Here is a 23,325-nt window from a genome sequence, read left to right as displayed (position 1 = left end):
AAATTATGCATACGTTGTGGTAAAATGATACGCTTGTCACTGTTATGACGTTGGGTAGTTCGATACTTAGGATCCAACACGGGAAGTTGAGTTCTAGACGTTGAAGCTACCTAGTAGTCAATGTGCGTCGACTTGGGCTTTTTTCTCTGAGAAATATCATCATGATTATGTGGTTGGGTATGGCAGCTCGCTGATGGTGTGAATTTCTATGATGTTGAATGGCACCATAGCCATAGTGTGGAGGAATATTCTCACACACTAGAATGACAGTGCGTTTCGTGACGTCAGCGTGCAGTGGGATGAAGATACATACAAATGTCAGCCTGAGTATGTGGTGGAATCATGTTACGTGCTGTCGACATGCACTGGTGCCAATGCATGAGAAGAGACGATTGATACTTTGGCCTTCTGTACAGAATACTTGGAAAGAGAGGAAACAATAGAACTTTGATGATATGGTCCAACCAAAATTGGAGTTGTGGATGCTCCCGAGGAGGTCCGAACAATGTCAACATTAGTAGGAGAATTCTTGTCAAGAGATTGATGCCTAGGACCCCTGGATGTACGAGGCAAGCCAGACTCATATGAACGAGTGGGTGTAAGATAGGGATCTTCCAGAAGGGCTGCCTCAGTACGTGGGGAAATGGCAACCTTGACTTGGAGTATGTCGTTCTCACAAGGGGAGTGGGGGAGACTTTCGAGGATTTCATGAGCGAAGTTATACGAAAAGAAAAGTCATCCCACAGAACCTCCACCATGAAAGGGCTCACCACTAAGTACACTAGTAGGAGGCAAGGGAGATCTGTGCAAGACATAATAATCTGCTACAAAAAACCCTGGGACTAGATCAAGCCAGGGGATCAGTCAGGGAGTGACTCATGATCACTTGATCTATGGGGTTAATAATACATTCACAAAATTTTCATCATCAATAAGTAAAGGTAATTCATGGCCTTCATCGTAAGTTACCAGAATCTCTGGGAGCTCAGGAAAAGTAAGAACAGAGTGGGGAATATTGGTCGTCACAGAGCTTGCATTTCTTACTGCTACTAGAAGGAGGCGAGAAATGGTAATAATCCCCTTTAACTTGTTTGTTACGATGGGAGGACGGCCACTGCCTACAATACTCAAATAGAGATTCAATGGAACATCGTTTACCCTGGCATGAAGGGCAGTGGAAATGCGGATTTACTTCAACTCAACTCTTGAGAGTGCCACAAGGGTGACCATCATGGCCGGGGAAAGTCTGCATAACATTAGACATTAAGTATAAAGAGTGGAGTGTTGTGATCATAAAGCAGAAAGAGAAGACAGACTTTTAATGCAACGACCAGAAGAGGAGTCAAGGTTGCAGAGCAAAATACTGCCCAGCAGTGGAGTTGATTAGTAACCTATTGGAAGTACCAGTTAAGCAATAAGTACCCCTTTTTCTTTTGTCTGACCGTAGAAAATCAGCATAGGGGTAAACCAATATAAATGACTCAACTTTTATTCGCATAGAATAAATAAATCTTTTTATGAAGATCTGGAGATATTTAAAAAAAAAAGTAGGAATAAATTCACATTTGTTTTGAATAATTTCAATGCAAAGGTAGGCGAAAAGAAGATAGGAGAATCATCAGTACGTAAATTTGGAGTAGGCTCAAGAAATGACAGAAGAGACATACTTGTAGAATTTGCTGAAAGAAACAAGCTAAATATTATGAAAAAAAAAAAATTCTTCTATAAAATGGAACACAGAAAATGGAACTCGGTGGAAAAGTTAATTTAATTAGAGATGTAACAGCGTTGAACTAGTTAAGATAAACGACCAGAGAATTGTGAGAAGTGAAATTGGTCTAAATCTAAGGAAAGTAAGAAAAAAAAACTAATTTTAAGAAAGAAAATAAATATTCCTGTAATAAGAGAAACAAAAATCTATTGAGTTTAGTTTAGCAATACGAAATACTAACTCCCAGCTCTATGGTGAAATGGAAGCAAGTAAAGAAGAAATGAATAGTAATCTAACAAAATTTATATTGGAATCAGCACAAAAGATATGTGGAAAAGCTCCTAAACATGATTAGGAAAAAATATCAGAAAGTACCAAAAGCCTAATAAAGAAAAGATTGGAAATGAATCCAAGAGAGATGAAATAGAATTAGCAGAACTATACAAAACAATTAAACTAAAAACCCAAGACATTCATAAACAAACTCTGACGAAAATTGAGGAAACACTAAAGAATGGAAAAAGCATCAAATTGATAAAAATAAGACTTGGAAGAGGGTGCCAACATATATTTGCTTTAAAGGATGAAAATGGGAATATTATCAAGAAAATAGATGAATTGATAAAAATTGGTCAGAATCTTATACAATACTGGACAATAGCGATATAAGAAATAACTTTGCTAATGAAGAAATTAAACATCTAAGCCAGTACCAAACGTAACCGTAGGAGAAGTAAAGGAAGCATTGAAAGGCATGAAAAGAGGCACAGCAACAGGAGAAGATGGCCTAACAATTATTGATTTAATAAATGGAGGGGATTTCACGGTAGTAAAACTAACTGAAACTTACAAAAAATATTTGCAAGTTGGCTCTAATCTACATCTTGGAAAAACTTTACCATCATATTAATTCTCAAAAAAAAAAAAAAAAAAAAAAAAATGGCGACATAAGATCTGAAAAATTACTGCCCATTAAGTTTACTCTCAATAATATTTTAAATATTTAAAAAAAAAATCATATAAGGCCGAATAGATAGTCAGCTAGATCTTAACCAACCAAGAGAGCAGACAGGTTATAGAATAGGCCATTCAGCAACTGACCATATACATGTAATAAAGCACCTAATGAAGAAATCATCAGAGTATGACAAACAACCATGTATGGCATTAATAAACTATAAGAAAGGTTTAGATTTTGTCAAAACTTCATCAGTAATGAAAGCACTTCAAAAGCAAGGAAAAGATGAATCTTATGTTAGAACACTTTAGATATCTATACTTTAGTAGGCTACAGAAATTCTAAAACTACACAAAGATAGTGAGAAAATTCTGAATGAGAAAGGAGTTAGACAGGGAGACCCCATCTCTCCTAAATTATTCACAGTATGTCTAGAAAAAGAAGTTTATAAGAATTTTGATTGCGCAAATGTAGGAATTAACATTAATGGGGAATACCTCAACTACTTAAAATTTGCAGATTACATTGTTATATTTAGTGAATCATGGGGGAACTGCAAAAGATCCTAGAAGGTTTGAATAGAGAAATATGAATATGAGAAAAACGAAGATAATATTCAATTAAAATGCAGGGGACAAAAAAATAAGGATATGAGGATAAACATGGGATTGAAAGCTTTTTGTAAAATAAAAGTAAGTTATAAAAAGAAAAATACCACTTACTCTAATAAAAAGAGTATTTAATCAGATGGTTCCTAGTATTAACTTATGCATCAGAAACATAGTCTTTCCAAAGCCTTAGAACATAAACTGATGGTATTAACACTAAGAGACAGAAAAATAAAACAACATGGATGCGGGAAACAAATTAAAGTTGAGGATAATTTAAGAAGAAATAATGGACCTGGGCAGAACAAATAATGAGAATGACAAATAATAGATGGACAAAAAGGATAACAGAATGGGTCCCTAGCGACTAAAAACCAGGCAGAGGAGAAAATACCATGGATTGACGAACTAAGAATATTTGCGGGTATAAACGAGGCATAGAAAGACCATAAACAAACGGGAGTGGTAGGGCATGTCTGTGGCATTTGTTCTGAAGTGGACTAGCAACATCTATCTATCTATCTATCTTTATATATATATATATATATATATACATATATACATATATACATATATATATATATATATATACTTAATATATATATATATATATATATATACTTAATATATATATATATATATATATATATACATAATATATATATATATATATACATAATATATATATATATATATATACATAATAATATATATATATATATATATATACATAATATATATATATATATATATATATGCATATATATATATATATATATATCTACAGAGAGAGAGAGAGAGAGAGAGAGAGAGAGAGAGAGAGAGAGATTTTCTCATTTTCATTATCGACCGGGTTTCATTACCTTTACTTCCGAGAAGCACTAAAGCAAGACGTTTATTTCCTATGAAACTCACTATAATCCTTAAGGATAATTCCCTTCCCTCGAAAAGGTTTGAAGGATCTTACAGGCAGGGTGCAGTTGTATCTGTGCACGTGACCTACCGCACGGCTTCCACTATTAGAAGAAGTGGATCTTGCATTCCAGGGTCCAGGACTGACGTCAAGCGATTAAGAACTTTCATCTCTGACGTAGACGCTTCGCTCATTCTCTTTCTCTCTCAGTCTTATGTTCAAGTTGTTCTTTAGGATCCCCAAGTAAACGGATTCTCAAATCAAATGTTTGATCACACAGGTTTAATCTGTTATTGCAATTTCTTACTTGATTGATTGACTCACATAAAAGTGATGCTAAAACTAATTTCATGTTTTCAATAAAATTTTCTTTCGATGAAAAACGATAGAGGGAAAACAAAACACAGTAGAGAATTGTTCTAACACAAAGATGCATAAGAAATATATTGCCATTAAGAAAAAAATGTGAAATAATCTTGTTCCCTGAAGAGGTTAGCAAATTCTTTACCCAAGAATTAATATTGAAAAAAAAAAAAAAAAAAAAAAAAAAAAAAAAAAAAACATGGTTCTCATAGCATGTTCCGTTGGGTTGGTCGTTTAGTGTTGATAACAGAGATAATGATAGTAATAATCATTAGAATAATAAGCCAAACAGACATAGGATAAACTAATAAAAGTGGCTGGGAAGTAGACAGAAAACTAAAAGCCCAGGGAATGTGAATAGTAAACATCCAACCAAGATCAGCGTCTTAGGGTATCAAGGTTACATCATAACTTAAAAACAGCTGACGCAAGTAGCATACTCATGATCCCTCCCACCCCCCCCCCCTCTCTCTCTCTCTCTCTCTCTCTCTCTCTCTCATATATATGCACACACACACACACAGACACACACACACACACACATATATATATATATATAACACATATAAATATATATATATATATATACATATACATATATATATATATATACATACACACACACACACACATATATATATATATATATATACATATATTCATATACATATATATATATATATATATATGTGTGTGTGTGTGTATATATATATGAATATATATATATATATATATATGTATGTGTGTGTGTGTTTGTGTGTATACTAGTATATGCGACCCGTCAAAAATGACGACTAAATACTTATATAGATATGCACACAAACGTATACATACTAATATACAGATTCAACCTTTCCCTTCCCCTCCCCTTTTTCTCTCAGGGTACCCCCTCTCACGAGGGTGAGCATGACGGAAAGAAATATTCATATATATATATATATATATATACATATATATACATATATATAGATATATATATATATATATATATACATATAATACATATATATATATATATACATATAATACATATATATATATATATATATATACATACATTATACATACATACATATATATGTATATATATATACATATATATATATATATATATATATTTATATATATATATATATATATATATGTATATATATACATATACATATATATATAAATATATATATAATTGCTTTTTATTATATATCTTCCTTATAGGATAAAGAACAAGTGTGTGGCTATATATAAATAAATAAACAAATAAATATATATATATATATATATATGTATGTATATATACATGTATATATATACATAAGTATATATATGTATATACATGTATATATGTATGTATGGTTATATATATATATATATATATATATGTATTTTTATTGTATATCTTCCTTATCAAATAAAGAACAAGAGTGTGGCTCTATATATATATATATATATATATTGTATATACATGTATATATGTATGTATGATTATATGTGCATATATATATATATATATATATATACATATATATATATATATTTCCGGGCACGAAGCGCTTCACCCGTCCCTCAGGTATGGGGGAAAGGGAGAAATCATACCCTAATGAGGGTGGAGGGGTTGCATTTGTGTACAGATCTATTTAGATATTTATCAGTCATATTAATGGGTCGCATATACTATTTTATATAAAGTATACAGTATATATACATATATATAGATATTTATATATATATATATATATATATATATACATACATATATACAGTATATATATGCATATGTGTATGTATGTATATAATATATATATATATATATATATGTGTGTGTGTGTGTGTGTGTGTATACATATACATATCGAATTTTAGATGTAATTTTACGGGAAAAATTAATTATGTATTCCATAAAAAGAACTTGTGTAAAATTGCTTGCTTTCCCATACATGTTAGTGAATAATGTTAATTTTGAATTTGTATTCTAAAACATTCACATCCGTAATATCTATAGTATAAAAGAAAACAACAGGTATCACGTATAAGTCACTTACTCCTCTCTGCTCTGCGCACCATATAATCCGTAAACATCCCTCCTATGGGGCCAAAGAAGACGGTCACCAAATTACTGTAACTGAAAAGCATGGAGTAGAAACCAGCCTCTGACACGTCGCAGGATGAAGCTGAAAAAGAGAGTCGTTGCTAAACAAACAACTGATGGAAATATATATATATATACATACAAATATATATATATATATATATATATACATGTATATATATGTGTGTGTGTATGGATACATATATACTGCATATATATATATATATATATATATACATATACATGTATATATATGTGTGTGTGTGTATGGATACATATATACTGCATATATATATATATATATATACATATATATATATATATTTATATATATATATATACATATACATATATATATATACATATATATATACATATATATATATATATACATATATATATATATATACATATATATATATATATATATATATTTATTGGTAGGTAGTAGGTTGGCTGGGGCACCTGCCACCCGTTGAGATACTACCGTTACAGAGTTATTGGGTCTTTTGACTGGTCAAATAGTATATATATATATATATATATACATATATATATATATACATATATATATATATATATATACATATATATGTATATATATATTTATTGGTAGGTAGTAGGTTGGCTGGGGCACCTGCCACCCGTTGAGATACTACCGTTACAGAGTTATTGGGTCTTTTGACTGGTCAAATAGTATATATATATATATATATATATATTGGTAGGTGGTAGGTTGGCCAGGGCACCAGCCACCCGTTGAGATACTACCGCTACAGAGTTATTGGGTCTTTTGACTGGCCAAACAGTACTGCATTGGATCCCTCTCTCTCTTGTTACAACTCATTTTGTCTTTGCCCTAACATACACAGAATAGTCTGGTCTATTCTTTCATATTCTACTCTATTCTCATACACCTGACAACACTGAGATTACCGAACAATTCAGAGGTTACGTTCCTCTTGGTAACAGTAGAAGATACTCTTTAGTTCTGGTAAGCTGCTCTTCTAGAAGGACACTCCAAAAGCAAACCATTGTTCTCGTCTTGGATAGTGCCATAGCCTCTATACTATGGTCTTTGCTCTCTTGGATTAGAGTTTTCTTGCTTGAGGGTCATATCTTTTTTCTCCTTCTTTTGTTTTTTTTAAGTTTTTATAGATTATATATGAAAGATCCAATTCAAAGTTGTTACTGTCCTTAAAATATTCTATTCTGAGTGTTTATTATTTTTCTTTTTGCTTATTTGATACTTTGTTTCCTTCCCTTACTGGACTACTTTTCCCTGTTGGATCCCTTGGACTTATAGCATCTTGCTTTTCCAACTAGGGCTACAGTTTACCTTGTAATAGTATATATATATATATATATATATATATGGTACTTGAGCATGTTACTCAACGTTTATAATGGATAGGCAATGTCTTATTGTCGTCCAAAAATCGTAGATAGTTTCTCTTCTGACATACTGTCCGCCGATTAGTTTTCAGAATAAAAGGAAAACTGCCTTTATGTTTCCCCTATTTATTATCTACTCGTGTTTCGAATCATTCGGTGACCCTTCTTCAGGACTTCATTGATTGAGGGAATTACACTTTAATTCAAAGGGGCAAGAAGTGATTCGTAACACGTTTCGACACCAAATAATAAATGGAGAAACGTAAATGCATCTTTACTGTCATTTTGAAAACTATCTGGAAGACATTTTGTCCAGGGAGAAGCTATCTTCGATTATATATATATATATATATATATATGTATATATATATAATATATATATACAGTATGTATATATATATATATATATATATGTACACACACACACACACATATATATATATATATATATATTGACGGCAAAAGCCCTCGGTCAGATTTCTCCAGTCATCTCTATCTTCAGCCCTTTAATAGAAACTTCTCTATTCATCCTCATATACTTCAAGCTTCATAGTCCTCGGCCATGTAGGCCGGGGTCTTCCAACTCTTCTAGTGCCTTGTGGGGCCTAGTTGAAAGTTTGATGAGCTAATCTCTCTTGAGGAGTGCAAAGAGCATGCCCAAACCATCTCTACCTACCCCTCACCATGATCTCACCCACATATATCACTCTCGTAATCTTTCTTATAGTTTCATTTCTAATCCTGCCTGCCATTCAACTCCCAATATTCTCCTGAGGGATTTGTTCTCAAATCTAAAAAATCTGTTGGATATTTTTACATTGTCATACCGCGAATCATATCCATACATTAACACCGATCTCACTAAACTGATATATAGATTTTTATATGTAATTTCAGGTGATTTGATTTTCAAATTTTACTTAACCTAGCTATTGTCTGATCTGTTTTTTTCAATCTTTCATTAAACTGATATTCTAAAGATCCTTTATTATAGATCATAATTCCTAAATATTTAAACGACTCTATTTCATTAATCCTTTCTCCTTCCAATGATATTTCATCTTCCATTGCATATTCCGTTCTTTGTCTTTCATCTATTTATCTTGAGCCCAACCTCATGTGATATTTCATGGATGCTGGTAAACAAGCTTTGCAAGTCCTGTGGTGTTTTGATAATAAGGACATCGTCATCAGCATACTCTTGGTCGGCTAATTTTCTGTAAACAATCCAGTCCAATCCTTCTCCACCATCTCCAACGGTTCTATGTATTACCAAATTCATGAGGAGGATAAACAACATAGTTGACAACATATTCCCTTGGAGTAGTCCACTGGAAATTCATTTGATAGGACTCCACTAATATCAACTTTGACTTTGTTCTGCTCATGAACAGACAATCAAATTTACATATCTAAGAGGATCTCCACAATAACGCAGTACTCTCCACAAAATTGGCCGGTGCTCACTATCAGAGCCTTTTTCATAGTCCACAAGTGCCACCAAAAGTGAATTTCTATATTCTACACATTGCTGTACCACATGTCTCAAAATGAAAATTTGGTCAGTACAACTTCTACCTTTTTGAAATTCTGCTTGTTCATCTCTTAACTTTTCATCAATCTTTTTCCCTAGTCTCTTTAGAATGAGCATACCATATATTTTCATAACAACTGACGTAAGAGTGATGCTTCTGTAATAATTGGAATCAGTCAGATCTCTCTCTCTCTTTCTCTCTCTCTCTCTCTCTCTCTCTCTCTCTCTCTCTCTCTCTCTCGTTTTGCCCTTTTCACCAACACTCGTAGTTCCCATTCATCAGGTTTTGCCTCTTCACGCCACATTCTACAAAATAATCTGGTAAGTATTCTAGGAGTCACTTCATTTTCGGCCGATATAATCTCAGTAGTTATTTCTTCGTATCCAGGAGCTTTCCATCTCTTTAGTGTTTTAATGATAGCTTCGACTTCAAACACATTGAATCCATTCATGGGCTCATCAAAGTCTTCTTCGCCTTCAGGCATATCGATCAAATTATTCCTTTCATAACTCCTATTCATGACCTCACTAAAGTGTTCCATCCAACGTTACCTTTTTCATCTTCTGTTGTTATAACAGATCCGTCTATCTTTTTGATGGGTATATGCTTCTTCGTCTTTGCCCCAAGAGAGATTTCATTAATAATTCTATGAGCAATGTTTACACCGTAGCCACTCTCTGAATTCATAGCTTTTTCCATCTCATCTGCTTTCCTGCCTAAATATTCTCTCCATTCATTACTGGCTTTTCTTTTGAATTCACTATCAATATTAGAATATTTAGCATGCTCTAACCTGTAATTTTCATTACTTCCTCAAAAACTTTCAAAAATAAATTTGTGTGTCTCTTTTTATAGTATCTCAAGTATTATTTGATATCCATGGCTTTCTCATTGTAACTGTATGTCTAAAAAATTCACTACCAACTGGCTAATATATGTTCTTAATATTACACCATTCTTTATTAATGGTATACTCTTCGTTTCTTACAAGTCTCTTAGACTGCAAATATATCCCTACATTCAATTGTAAAGGTTTCACTTTGCTCATCTTCTAGAAGATTAGTTGTATCAAACCAAAGTATTCTATCTACGTTTCTGTTGGGTGCTTTCAGTTTTAATTTCAGTGTGGCAATGAGAAGCTGGTGATCACTACCAATATCTGCACCTCTATAGCTTCTTACATTTCTTAGAGTTCTTCTCTCTTTATCAATTAAGGTAGTAGGTTGGTCAGGGCACCAGCCACCCGTTGAGATACTATCGCCAGAGAGTTACTGGGTCCCTCGACCGGCCAGACAGTACTACATTGGATCCTTTTCTCTGGTTACGGTTCACTTTCCATTTGCCTACACATACACAGAATAGTTTGGTATATTCTTTACAGATTCTCCTCTCTCCTCATACACCTGACAACACTGAGATTACCAAACAATTCTTCTTCTCCCAAGAGGTTAACTACTGCACTGTAATTGTTCAGTGGCTACTTTCCTCTTGTGAAGGGTAGAAGAAACCCTTTAGCTATGGGAAACAGCTCTTCTAGGAGAAGAATGCTGCAAAATCAAACCATTAGTTCTCTAGACTTGGGTAGTGCTATAGCTTCTGTACCATGGTCTTCCACTGCCTTCGTTTAGAGATCTCTTACTTGAAGGTACACTCGGGCACACTATTCTATCTAATTTCTCTTCCTCTTCTTTTGCTAAATCTTTTTATAGTTTATATAGGAAATATTTACTTTAATGTTGTTACTGTTCTTTAAATACCGTATTTTATTTTCCTTGTTTCCTTTCCTCACTGGCCTATTTTCCCTTGTGGGGCCCCTGGGCTTATAGCATCCTGCTTTTCCAACTAGGGTTGTAGCTTAGCAAGTTATAATAATAATAATAATAATAATAATAATAATAATAATAATAATAATAATGTGATATATTTGATTTTTTGTAATTGCCACGTGGTGAAGTCCGTGTATATTTGTTGATGTCCTTGTGCTGGAAAAGAGAACCTCCAATAACAAGATTGTTTGTTGAACAAAAACTTGAAAAATTTGTCCCATTTTCATTTGTAACTCCGTCAAGAACCTCGACACACATCACATTCTCTATCCCTTGATTATTCATTCCAACTTTAGCGTCGAAGTCACCAATCACAATTTTTATCTCTCTCTCTCTCTCTCTCTCTCTCTCTCTCTCTCTCTCTCTGGGATTTCATGTATTACACTCTGCAGTTCTTCATAGTATTCATATTTCCTTTCTTCAGGGGAATCATTTTTTTGGTGTACTGTATAGCAAACTATAATACTCATATTGCATTGCTTTAATTTAACTTACAGCTCTCCATTCCGTTAATAACTTTTCTGCTCTTGGTGTACTCATCATTCCTACACATTCTCTTCCAACTCCATCTGTTCTTCATGAATATATATATATATATATATATATATATATATATTTCCCTTGTCTTAGGTTTCTTTACCAATCCCAATACAACGTGTTTCAGTTAGGGCCAAGACATCCAAACTTTATTTCATAAATTCATTCTCCACTTGCTGTATGTTCCCAATGTGATTCATGGTTCTAACATTCCAATCATCAATTCTAATTTTTACTTTAGTATTTATAAACCGGGAGATTCTTAGCACCCCGCTATGCCCGGAACTGGAGGCCATTTTGTCATTTTCATAGACTGACTAATTCCATTGAGAATTAATTGGCTAGATTCATCAAAGGATAGCCAGTCCTTTTCGATGCGCAGTGCCAATCTAACCAAGGCAAATGACCCCTGCCGGTCCATACTAATTCCAGTAGATCATCTGTATGACATCCGGAGTAGAAGCCGAAAAGACATCTTATCTATCACCGCAATTCCAATCAGTCACCCTACTGCCAGTGACTTCAAGGAGATTTAGGGGAGCATTTCCTCCACACCCAAAGTTCTCGTTACTCCACCAAGTTGCTCATCCACTTATATAACCGTTGGCAAACATAGATTGCTAAGATTTACCGCCTAGCACGGAACTGTAAAGCCTAGTACGGTGTGTGTGTGTGTATATATATATATATATATATATACACACACATATATATATATACATACATATATATATATATATATATATACACACACATATATGTATACATACATATATATATATATATATATATATGTATGTATACACACACACCAATTAGCTACGATGGTGAAGATGGGTTGATTTCAATTCCAAGTACAAAATACCTGAATTCGACAGGTAGAAGTACAGTAGAATTGTCATTGACTTTTATCTTTGTTCGTGGCCAAGTAGGTTAGTCACTGTCTATATAAGCTTGTCGACCAGGGTTCGATTCCCGGCCGGAGCCAAGCTCTTGTCTTTGTGAGATTTCGCCTGGGTCTGTGATCCCGAGGTTGTTAAGAGAATCCAGACATTAATATATCAAAAATATATATGGCTTATTTGAATATGAAAAACACGTAAAAATGTGCAAAATTTATCATATATATATATATATATATATACACACACCGTGCTAGTATATATATATATATATATATATACTAGCACGGTGTATATATATATATATATATGTGTGTGTGTGTGTGTGTGTGTATATATGTATCTGTAGTCGATTCTAAATTATCCTATAAATAATATGTAGTTATTTTGATACATGTGGATTTTTTTTTTTTGTCAACCCATCTCTCTCTCTTTTAATGTAAATGATAAATTCCCGAAATAAATCTTAAGATATAATTTTTCTTTCTTTACATCCACTATATTAAATGAAAATAAAAATACTTCTCGTTTGGCGAAAGATACGACCAGTAACAATTGTAACAGTAACAGGAGATAGGGTCCTTGCTTATATTTGTGAATATGTCCTTTATACATCAGTTTTATTTTCGATATTCACTTATCTCAATTTGTTGTTTAATTTAGCATATGCATATTTCATAGACTGTTCTTGTCCTCTTCACCACATATTGGATTGGTACTATGTGAATTCTTGTTTTATTTAATAATCATAATAATAATAATAATAATGATTTTTGCTTACCTGTAACCCAGACGTTGTAGGTCTGTTGATAATTATTGATTGCAAAAAGGGAAACGAAGAACCATAGTTCATGTAGCATCGACGATCCCGACCATAGGCTCTTTGATAGGGGCAGCTCATTGACTGGGACATCCTTCGATATTGCAGTATCTGGAAGAAATAATATTTACATAATAAGACCTGTACTAAAAGAAAGTATTTGTAAATACTCTGGTTTGAATATAGATATAGTTCTAAGATTTAAGTTGAAGTTACGAAGTGGAAAGAAATATCTAAAACAACTATTGCTATGATTTGGCTTCTTAAGATTTAAAGCAAATGAGTGAATATTTAGCTTAAACAAAGAGAACATGCTACAGTCCCTAATAATGTTGTATTTCATTGGTATCATTGGAAAAAGAAAAGGAAGAATTCTATATTTCCCTAGTTCGCCTCATTGGTCTTATGAAGACTATGGAAACTATGTTTATTTTTAGTATTCTTTTTATAGCTCAACAATAAAGCATAACTACAATGGCGTAAAGCTAGAGGTCTTATCGCTATAATCAAGATTTAGAAATTTCAAATACATCTCAAGTGTGACATGAAAGAATTGAAATAATCAACTATTTACTTTGTTCATTGTTGGGTATGTGATGGATGGGCATTAAGAACGAAAGGAACACTGATAGCGAACTCACTGCTGCCAGGCACCAACAGACCACTGATCGTTCAATGCCATACGATGCCGTGTACTGCAATGAAATGCAATTTAATTGAGCTCACATTGATTGAGATATTGCTTGGCAATTAATATAACTGGATTAACTTTTAGTCACACAATTTATGAAAGAAATGATTCTATCACCACACATAAGTCCTGAAAGTAATTGAATATGCTGGTTAAGATCTCTTCGAATACCCACATCATGTTTTACAATAGAATTTTTACCATATGTATTGCTATACGAATCACACTTTCCATAAGTGTATTTTTTCCTTTTCACAAACCTGAAAGATGAGGAAGATCGCCGCCGAAGCAGCGTACATTCCTGTAAGCATCGTGATGGCTGTCGCCCGGTGTGCTGGGAATAAGTCTCCAAATTGCATAACGCTCATGCGCACTTGGTTTCCACCCAGTGCCATCAAGATCATGGCTGGGAATAGCCAGTAAGATTGTTCTAGCAAAAAGGAAGGAGGAAAAATTCTTGAAAGATAATTTATGCAAAATAAACCTCTAAAAAGTAAAAAGAAAAAAAAAAAAGGAGCAAATACCTTATTTCGAATACATGAAAATGCTATATAACATATGGATAAAAATCTCAAAATTATCAAGCCACTTAGACGCAACTGAGCGAGGTGGCTGTTAGGTTATAACAGAGAAGCGAGAGGAATGCACTTAAACTTTATTAACCAGAAAACGAGCTTATATACATGCACTTGTGATAAAAAATGTTACAAAAATTCAAACAAGCCAAAACATGAGCTAGCAAACTTATACAGGTTGGTCTATCAGTGCAGGTAACAGCGAGCTATAAAATAAAAAGCAATACTGTTAAAGTGTACGTGTGTATGAAACACATGTGGTACATGGCTACCCCATAAAAATTACATACATGTAAAATAGGGTGCCCTGTTTTGAGAGGCACACTGTAGGCGGGTCATCTTACAGAACGGATCACAAGGAAGGGGCCCGTATAAGAGGGAGTTAGCGGTGGCTTGCTAATATCGTTGCACAGGAAAACATTGTGTTGCCGACTGCAAATCCGTTGGTATATGTTGCTTTGATGGGGGCATGTAAGTCTGGTAGCATGGAGTAAATTTTCCCACAACGAACGTGACATAGGCGCTGGAAATTGCCAAAGGAGGTTGCAGACAGAAAACATTCGGCAGGGACGACCATTGGGTCACCATTCACCATTTCACCTGCCGAGATACCCAGGGTATCTTTAGGAGTGGTCCTTAATCCATGGAGGACCTAGGGAAGGTGAATAAAAAGTTACTTTGAGGGTCCAATGAAAACGTTCAACTAATCCGTTGGCAGCAGGCTGAAGGGGGTTGTTTTATGAAGGGTGATGCCCAGGAAATTTGCTATTGAGGTCCACAATTGATAAGTGAAACTGGTACCACTGTCAGAAATAATATGATCAAGGATACCTAATCTCACTATCCCCCCTGAGAGTAAGGCTGATGTACATGAGGCGGACATTGTAGTTTTCATAGGAATGGCTTTGTACCAACCGTGTTTCACACAATTGTACAAAATTCCTTTTGTATATATTATGCTTGTATCTTCGCTCTTCCCTCGCACTAAAACGAACATAAAAATTCATGTCTGGTTTTTCCTCTGTAATATTGTCCGTCTTGTGAACTTGTTATGTCTTGTTGCCTTGAGGTTTTGTATATAAGGAGAGTGTTCCACAATAATATAACTCAGTCGTTTCCAATCTGCCTTTGAGTTCACACCCTTACTCGGCGCCGTCACATTGGTGACCCCGGAAGTCGACTCGCTCCCACTGCCTTCCACCCCCACCTCCCTCGCCCTTCCATCGTTGGTACTATGACGGAGACGGACTCTACAGTTTCTACTACAGCAGTTGGCGATGCGGCCGCCCCATTGAAACTTTCACTGTTCGCCAGCGGAGAAGCGTTTGCTTGGTTTCAAGGCGCTGAAGTCCACTTTCGTATCAAGGGCGTGACTCGCTCAACCACCAAAGCGGATTATGTTCTTGCGGCGATACCCGAGGACACCTTCCCAGAAATATCAGACTGGCTTTGTGAACAAGGAGACACCCCAATAGGGTATGACGCCCTCAAAACATACCTTCTGCAGCAGTACTCGCCGTCGCCAGCCGCCCGTATAGCAAAGCTTTTTCAGCTCTCGCAACAACCGTTGGGGGACCAAAGGGCTTCGCTTGCCCTCAGGGAAATGACCAGTATCACTCGCCTTCAACCTGCCGCAGACGGCTCTCCTCGTGAGGTGAACCTACTCCGTGCCCTTTGGATACGCCGTTTACCTGAACCTGTACGCGCTGCCATACCCGATGTCGATAGTTTATCCATAAAGGACTTGATGACCAAAGCCGACGACCTTATGGACAGCCACTTCAAGACCTCCATCAACGACTCCACCCCTGACGACGAGGATGCCTATTCAACGTCAACCGAAGCTGACATGAATGCTGTAGGACATACACGCCTACCCCGTGACGTGCCGAAGCGGCGACAAAGCCGTCCACCACCCACCAATCGCTCGAGCCCCAACGAACGACTTCTACAGCCACTTACTACCTCCCATCTGCCGCAGTTTTGCTACTACCACTTCAGATTCGGGGCAACCGCGAAGAAATGTGCCAAAGATTGTCAGTGGCCAAAAAACATGTAAGTAGGCCATCGCTTGTGGCGGTGGCCTCCCATGTTTCTAATCTTTTCTTTTTACAGGATGCAGGAACGGGCGTGCGATTTTTTGTAGACACGGGTGCTTGTCGTTCTCTTTTGCCAAGAAAACTCATCAAGGCACAACGTAGTCTGTCTACATCTGCCGACGTCCGCTTGGTAGCTGCCAACGGATCTGCGATACCCACCTACGGTTACGAGAACCTCACATTATCGTTTGGAAACGGTAAATTCAATTGGAAGTTTCTTGTTGCTGACGTCACAATGCCAATCCTCGGTGCGGATTTCCTCTCTCATTTCCACCTTCTGGTCGATGTCGCCCACCGACGATTGGTCAACGCAGACTCGTACTTGTCGACACCTCTTCAACCCGCCCCCTCTAACCTCGCTCTCCACATCAGCGCACCCACGGATGCCTACGCCCACCTCCTCACGTCGTACTCGGAAGTTTTCCGTCCAGAACTTCGCCAAACGCCCACGGTTCCTGCCAAGCACGGTATTTATCAACATATCAAGATGACTTGACCCCCAGTCTTCGCAAAATTCAGACGTCTGGCACCGGAACGATTGGCAGCCGCCAAACAGACGTTCGCCGAAATGGAGAAAATGGGCCTTTGCCAAAAAGCCTCCAGCCCATGGTCGTCACCCTTACACATCGTTCTGAAGAAAGACGGCTCCCTCCGTCCGTGTGGGGATTACAGGCGCCTGAACATGCAAACAGAACCGGATCACTACCCCCTCCCAAACATTGCCGATGTAACCTCCTACCTGCACAAAGTGAAGGTTTTCTCTACGCTCGACCTCCTGAAGGGGTATTATCAGGTGCCTATGAACCCAGAAGACATCCCCAAGACCGCCATCACCACTCCGTTTGGCACATACACCTTCAATTACTCCTGTTTTGGCCTTCGTAATGCTGGGGCAAAGTTTCAACGTCTCATGGATGGCATCTTAGGGGACCTCCCTTTCTGTGTATGTTATGTGGACGACATATTTGTGTTCTCCTCCTCAAAAGAGGAACACCTCCGTCACCTGCGCATCGTGCTTGACCGCCTGCAATAAAACGGCCTTGTAGTCCGGTACGACAAGTGTACCTTTGGCGCCAACGAAGTGTCGTTCTTAGGCCACCGTATCACTCCTGAAGGAGTCCATCCCCTCCCTGAGAAGGTAGCAGCCGTTCAGAATTTCCCCCACGCCCTCGACCGTCAAAGCTCTGCAGGAATTCTTGGGCATGATCAACTATTATCACCGTTTTCTGCCAGCCATTGCCGCCACTCTTGCTCCCCTCTACGCCTCCCTCAAAGGCAAGCCAAAGGACCTGAAGTGGGGTCCCCTTCAAGAAGCAGCCTTCGGCAATGCAAAGAAGGCCCTATCAACTGCTGCGGCTCTCACTTTTCCTATCCCACACGCCCCTCTCCTTCTCTCCACCATATGCCAGCGACGTCGATATTGGTGCAGTACTCGAGCAGGTGGTCAAAGGCTCGCCCCGCCCATTGGCCTTCTTCAGCAGAAAACTGTCCAAGGCAGAATCGGGTTATTCTACCTTCGATCGAGAATTGCTGGCGGTGCACTTGGCTGTCCGTCACTTTCGCCATTTCTTAGAAGGTACGCCCTTCGTCATTCGCGCAGACCACATACCTCTGGTGCACGCCTTCACTCGACAGTCTGACGCCTGGTCCGCCCGTCAACGCCAACATCTCTCCGCCGTGGCTGAATACAATTGCACCCTCCAATACGTCCCTGGGAAAATGAATCCCGTTGCCGATGCCCTGTCAAGAAACACGTTGGCTGCCGTTCAACTGGGATTGGATTACAACGCCCTGGCTGAAGCCCAACGACAGGATCCAGAGTATCAAGCTTGTAGGACATCCTGCACGTCCTTCTGTTGGGAAGATTTTCCCCTCGAAGACTCCAACACCACCCTCGTCTATGACGTCAGTACTGGTAGACCACGACCTTGGATTCCTGCTCCCATGCGCCGGCAGGTGTTTGATTTCATCCACGGCCTTTCACATCCCTCGTGCCGTTCTACTGCACAGCTACTGAAGGTAAAGTTCATTTGGCACGGCATTTCTAAGGAAGCTAAGGATTGGTCCGCGCCTGTACTTCTTGCCAAACTTCCAAAGTACATCGACACACGGATTCAGGAGTGGGCACCTTTCCTCAACCTCAGCGTCGTTTCGCACACATTCACGTCGGCGTTGTAGGACCCCTACCCACATCACAAGGACATCGTTACCTGTTTACCGTCATCGACCGCTCCACTCGTTGGCCTGAAGCCATTCTCATGGAAACTGCAACGTCCGCCTCATGTACATCTGCCTTACTCTCTGGATGGATTTCAAGATTCGGTATCCCTCAGCATATTACTTCTGACAGGGGAACCACTTTCACCTCTCAATTATGGACGTCATTAGCGAATCTCCTGGGCGTCACCCTATATCAGACAACGGCCTACAACCCCTCTGCCAATGGAATGGTTGAACGTTTTCATCGCACCCTCAAAGCATCTTTGATGTTTCTCTGCAAGGATTGCAACTGGTTTACTCAGCTTCCTTGGGTCCTCCTTGGAGTAAGGACCACTCCTAAAGACGCCCTCGACGTCTCAGCAGCCGAAATGGTGTATGGCGACCCGTTGGTCGTCCCTGCCGAATTTTTTCCTTCTACAACCTCCTCCGACGATCTCCAGCGCATACGTCACGTCGTGGGAAAATTTACTTCGTGCCGCCATACTTACAAGCCCCCAGCGAAGCATCACATACCAACGGACTTGCACTATGCAACGCACGTCTTCCTGCGCAACGACACCAGCAAGCCACCACTAACGCCCCCTTACACGGGCCCTTTCCTTGTGATCCGACACAGTCCAAAAGCATTCCTCTTAAACATTCGGGGCAAAGAAGACTGGGTCTCCATTGATCGTCTAAAACCTGCTTATCTTCTGCCAGATGACCCGCCTACAGTTCGCCTCTCTAGATCAGGGCGCCCTATTTAACATGTACAGTATGTCATTTTTAGGGGGGAAGCCATGTACCAACCGTGTTTCACACAATTGTACAAAATTCCTTTTGTATATATTATGCTTGTATCTTCGCTCTTCCCTCGCACTAAAACGAACATAAAAATTCATGTCTGGTTTTTCCTCTGTAATATTGTCTGTCTTGTGAAATTGTTATGTCCTGTTGCCTTGAGGTTTTGTATATAAGGAGAGTGTTCCACAATAATATAACTCAGTCGTTTCCAATCTACCTTTGAGTTCACACCCTTACTCGGCGCCATCACAGCTTCAGGCCTTTGAGTAGAGCGGTCATTGATGGTAAACAGGTAATGATGTCCTTGTAATGTGGGTAGGGGATCTACTACATTGACATGAATGTGGGTAAAACGGTGCCGAGGTTAAGGAAAGGTGCCCACTCCTGAATCCATGCATTGATGTACTTTTGAAGTTTGGCTTGAAGTACAGGTGTGGACCCAATCCTCAGCATCCCTACTAATGCCGTGCCAAAAGAACTTCATCTTTACCTGCTGTGCAGAAGATCAGCTTGAGGGATGTGAAAGGACATGAATGAAATCAAACATCTGTCGGCACATGGTAGCAGGTATCCATGGTCGGGAAAGGGACAACTCAACACCGCCAACACAACACCGCCAACTCAACACCGCCGACTCAACGCCAGGACCACTCAACATCGGGACTACTCAACACCGGGACAACTATAAAACACACACACACACGTGTATATATATATATATATATATATATATATATATATATATATATATATATATATGTATGTATATATGTATATACTTGGTTTACTCGTCTCTTCCCAAACTCTTGGGTCATTTTTAAAGCACACCTGGCTTGACTGTTTTAATCTATGGACGAGCCAAGAAAAGGGAAAAGGGGTCAGCTAATAAGTCATTCATCCGGATTTGAACGGTCTAAGAATATGATCCTTTAATTTGATACTCTCTTTAAATTGTTTCATTCACTATTTTGTATTCAACCACTTGGTGACAACAAAGTTGTAAATCTTTGACATTACAGAGCAAAATTGTTATAAAAAGATTATAACACTAATAGAAATAATCTTAATTTTGATATCAAATCAATTCATTTCTCAATTCTTATTGATTATTAAAAGACAGAATTCTTTACAAAGGATTTAATTAAGTTTAATAAAGTATATTTACATTGATGATTGTATTGTTTTAGAATTTATTTTATTAATGGACAAAAAAATTGTACAACAAAGGTTCAGTTATAGAACGTGGTTATAGTGACTCTTCGTCAGATGAAGTTAGTTCTATCACAAAAGATTCAATGAATTCGTTAAGACAGACGTCATTTTTCATGTATTCCTTTATAATGTTACCAGTATCCTAATTTGGCCCTATTTTCCTTGCAAATCTGAAACAAAGCCGTTTTTGATATGTTGGTTGCCTCTATGATACATTTGATTGCTTGGTCAATTACATAATCCGTTTCCCATATTAAAAAAAAACAGATACACATTGTATGCCATTTTTTTTTCTTCTGGGCGAAGAATATGACACGGGGAACACTCCGTGGTGTTTACGGAAGGCTTTTGTGCGAGATAAAGAATGCCGAAGCTAATATTCATGCATTTAAAAGGATTTAACCAAAGGTCTTAGTGAACTGACACAGTGAAGATGTGGCACCGTGTATGCCATATCTCCTAGTTTTTAATTTTTCCTTCCCTTCTCTTAGTGAAGCGAAGGAATCGGGCTTAAGGAGAATCGGCACCGCCGCAAATGAGCTTGAAGTTCGCTCGTAAAATGATTCTACTATAGGAGATATGGCATACAGGTTGCCACATCTTCACTGGGTCAGATCACTAAAACAATTCATTAGAGCGTTATCGGAAATAACCTTGGGGTCAATATACTAATACCATCAACGCCAAAAAGGTAAATCTTATAATTCCTTTAACAACCCAATATAGAAAAACAAAACAATTATATGATGCAAAGGTCATTTGCATCTGATCGGTAGTTTATAAATATTACAAGGAGAACCATGAGAGAAAGTAGTTTGGGATAAAGAAGTTATTCCATTGTTCATTGTAAAGAGACGAGTAAACCAATTATATATACTGTATATATACTGTATATATACATATATATGTATACATACATACATACATACATACATATATATAAATATATATATATATATATATATATATATATATATATATATATATATATATATATATATATGAACGTATATATATATATATATATATATATATATATATATATATATATATATATATATATATATATATATATATATATATATATATATATGAACGTATATATATATATATATATATATATATATATATATATATATATATATATATATATATATATATATATATTATATATATATGTATAATTATATATGTGTGTATTTTATAGTTTTATAGTTTTATAGTTGTCCTGGTGTTGAATTGTCCCGGTGTTTAGTTGTCCCGGTGTCGAGTTGTCATGGCGTTGAATCGGCGGTGTTGAGTCGGCGGTGTCGAGTTGGCGGTGTCGAGTTGGCGGTGTCGAGTTGGCGGTGTCGAGTTGGCGGTGTCGAGTTGTCCTGCACCCCCATGGTCATGATCTACCATTAATGGGTGGCTTTGGCGTCGTTAAAAGCAACTTCTTCCCAAGGGAAGGATGTGCAGGATGTCCTGCAGGCTTGGTACTCTTGATCTTTTTGTTGGGATTCTGCTAAGGCGTCGAAGGTAGAGTAGCTGGATTCTGCCATGGACAGTTTTCTACTGAAGAAGGCCAATAGGTGGGGTGAGCAGTTGACTACCTGCTCAGTTCTGCCCCAATAGCAATGTCGCTGGCATTTGTGGAGAGAAAGAGAGAGGCATGTGGCCCGTGAAAAATGAGAGCAGCAGTGGTTGATAAGGCATTCTTTGCATTGCAGAAGGCCGCTTCTTGAAGGGGACCCCACTTCAGGTCTTTTGGCTTGCCCTTTAGGCAGGCATAGAGGGGGGCATGAGTGGTGGAGATGGCAGGCAGGAACCGGTGATAATAGTTGATCATGCCCAAGAATTCCTGCAGTGCAGTGATGACTGAGGAAGTTATGAACAGCTACTACCTTCTCAAGAAGAGAGTAGACATCTTCAGGAGTAATGCGGTACCCTAAGAACAATACTCTGTTGGCTCCAAATGTACACTTGTCATACTAGACTACAAAGCAGTTCTGTTGTAGGGAGTCAAGAATAATGCGTAAGTGCCAGAGGTGGTCCTCTTTCGAGAAGAGAACACAAGTATGTCGTCCATGTGACATGCACAGTAGGGGA

The 23,325-nt window shown here is 37.4% G+C and overlaps 1 protein-coding gene across 3 annotated transcripts in view; it reads right to left on the bottom strand.

The window, feature by feature from the left end:
- The window catches only part of LOC137625989 (equilibrative nucleobase transporter 1-like), a 128,950-nt gene that overhangs the window by 34,230 nt on the left and 71,395 nt on the right, over window positions 1-23,325 (bottom strand). For all 3 annotated transcript variants that reach the window (XM_068357071.1, XM_068357070.1, XM_068357072.1), the window contains exons 5-8: window positions 14,606-14,775; window positions 14,229-14,349; window positions 13,616-13,765; window positions 6,593-6,721 (exon numbers count right to left, since the gene is read on the bottom strand). In XM_068357071.1, the coding sequence (XP_068213172.1) occupies window positions 6,593-6,721; window positions 13,616-13,765; window positions 14,229-14,349; window positions 14,606-14,775 (570 nt within the window). The remainder of the gene's footprint in view (window positions 1-6,592; window positions 6,722-13,615; window positions 13,766-14,228; window positions 14,350-14,605; window positions 14,776-23,325) is intronic.

This window comes from Palaemon carinicauda, chromosome 33 (genome assembly GCF_036898095.1).
Source record: "Palaemon carinicauda isolate YSFRI2023 chromosome 33, ASM3689809v2, whole genome shotgun sequence".
Taxonomy (NCBI): Eukaryota; Metazoa; Arthropoda; class Malacostraca; order Decapoda; family Palaemonidae; genus Palaemon; species Palaemon carinicauda.
The sequence above is the reverse complement of the archived record's forward strand: the minus strand, read 5'-3'. Positions and strand labels throughout refer to the sequence as shown.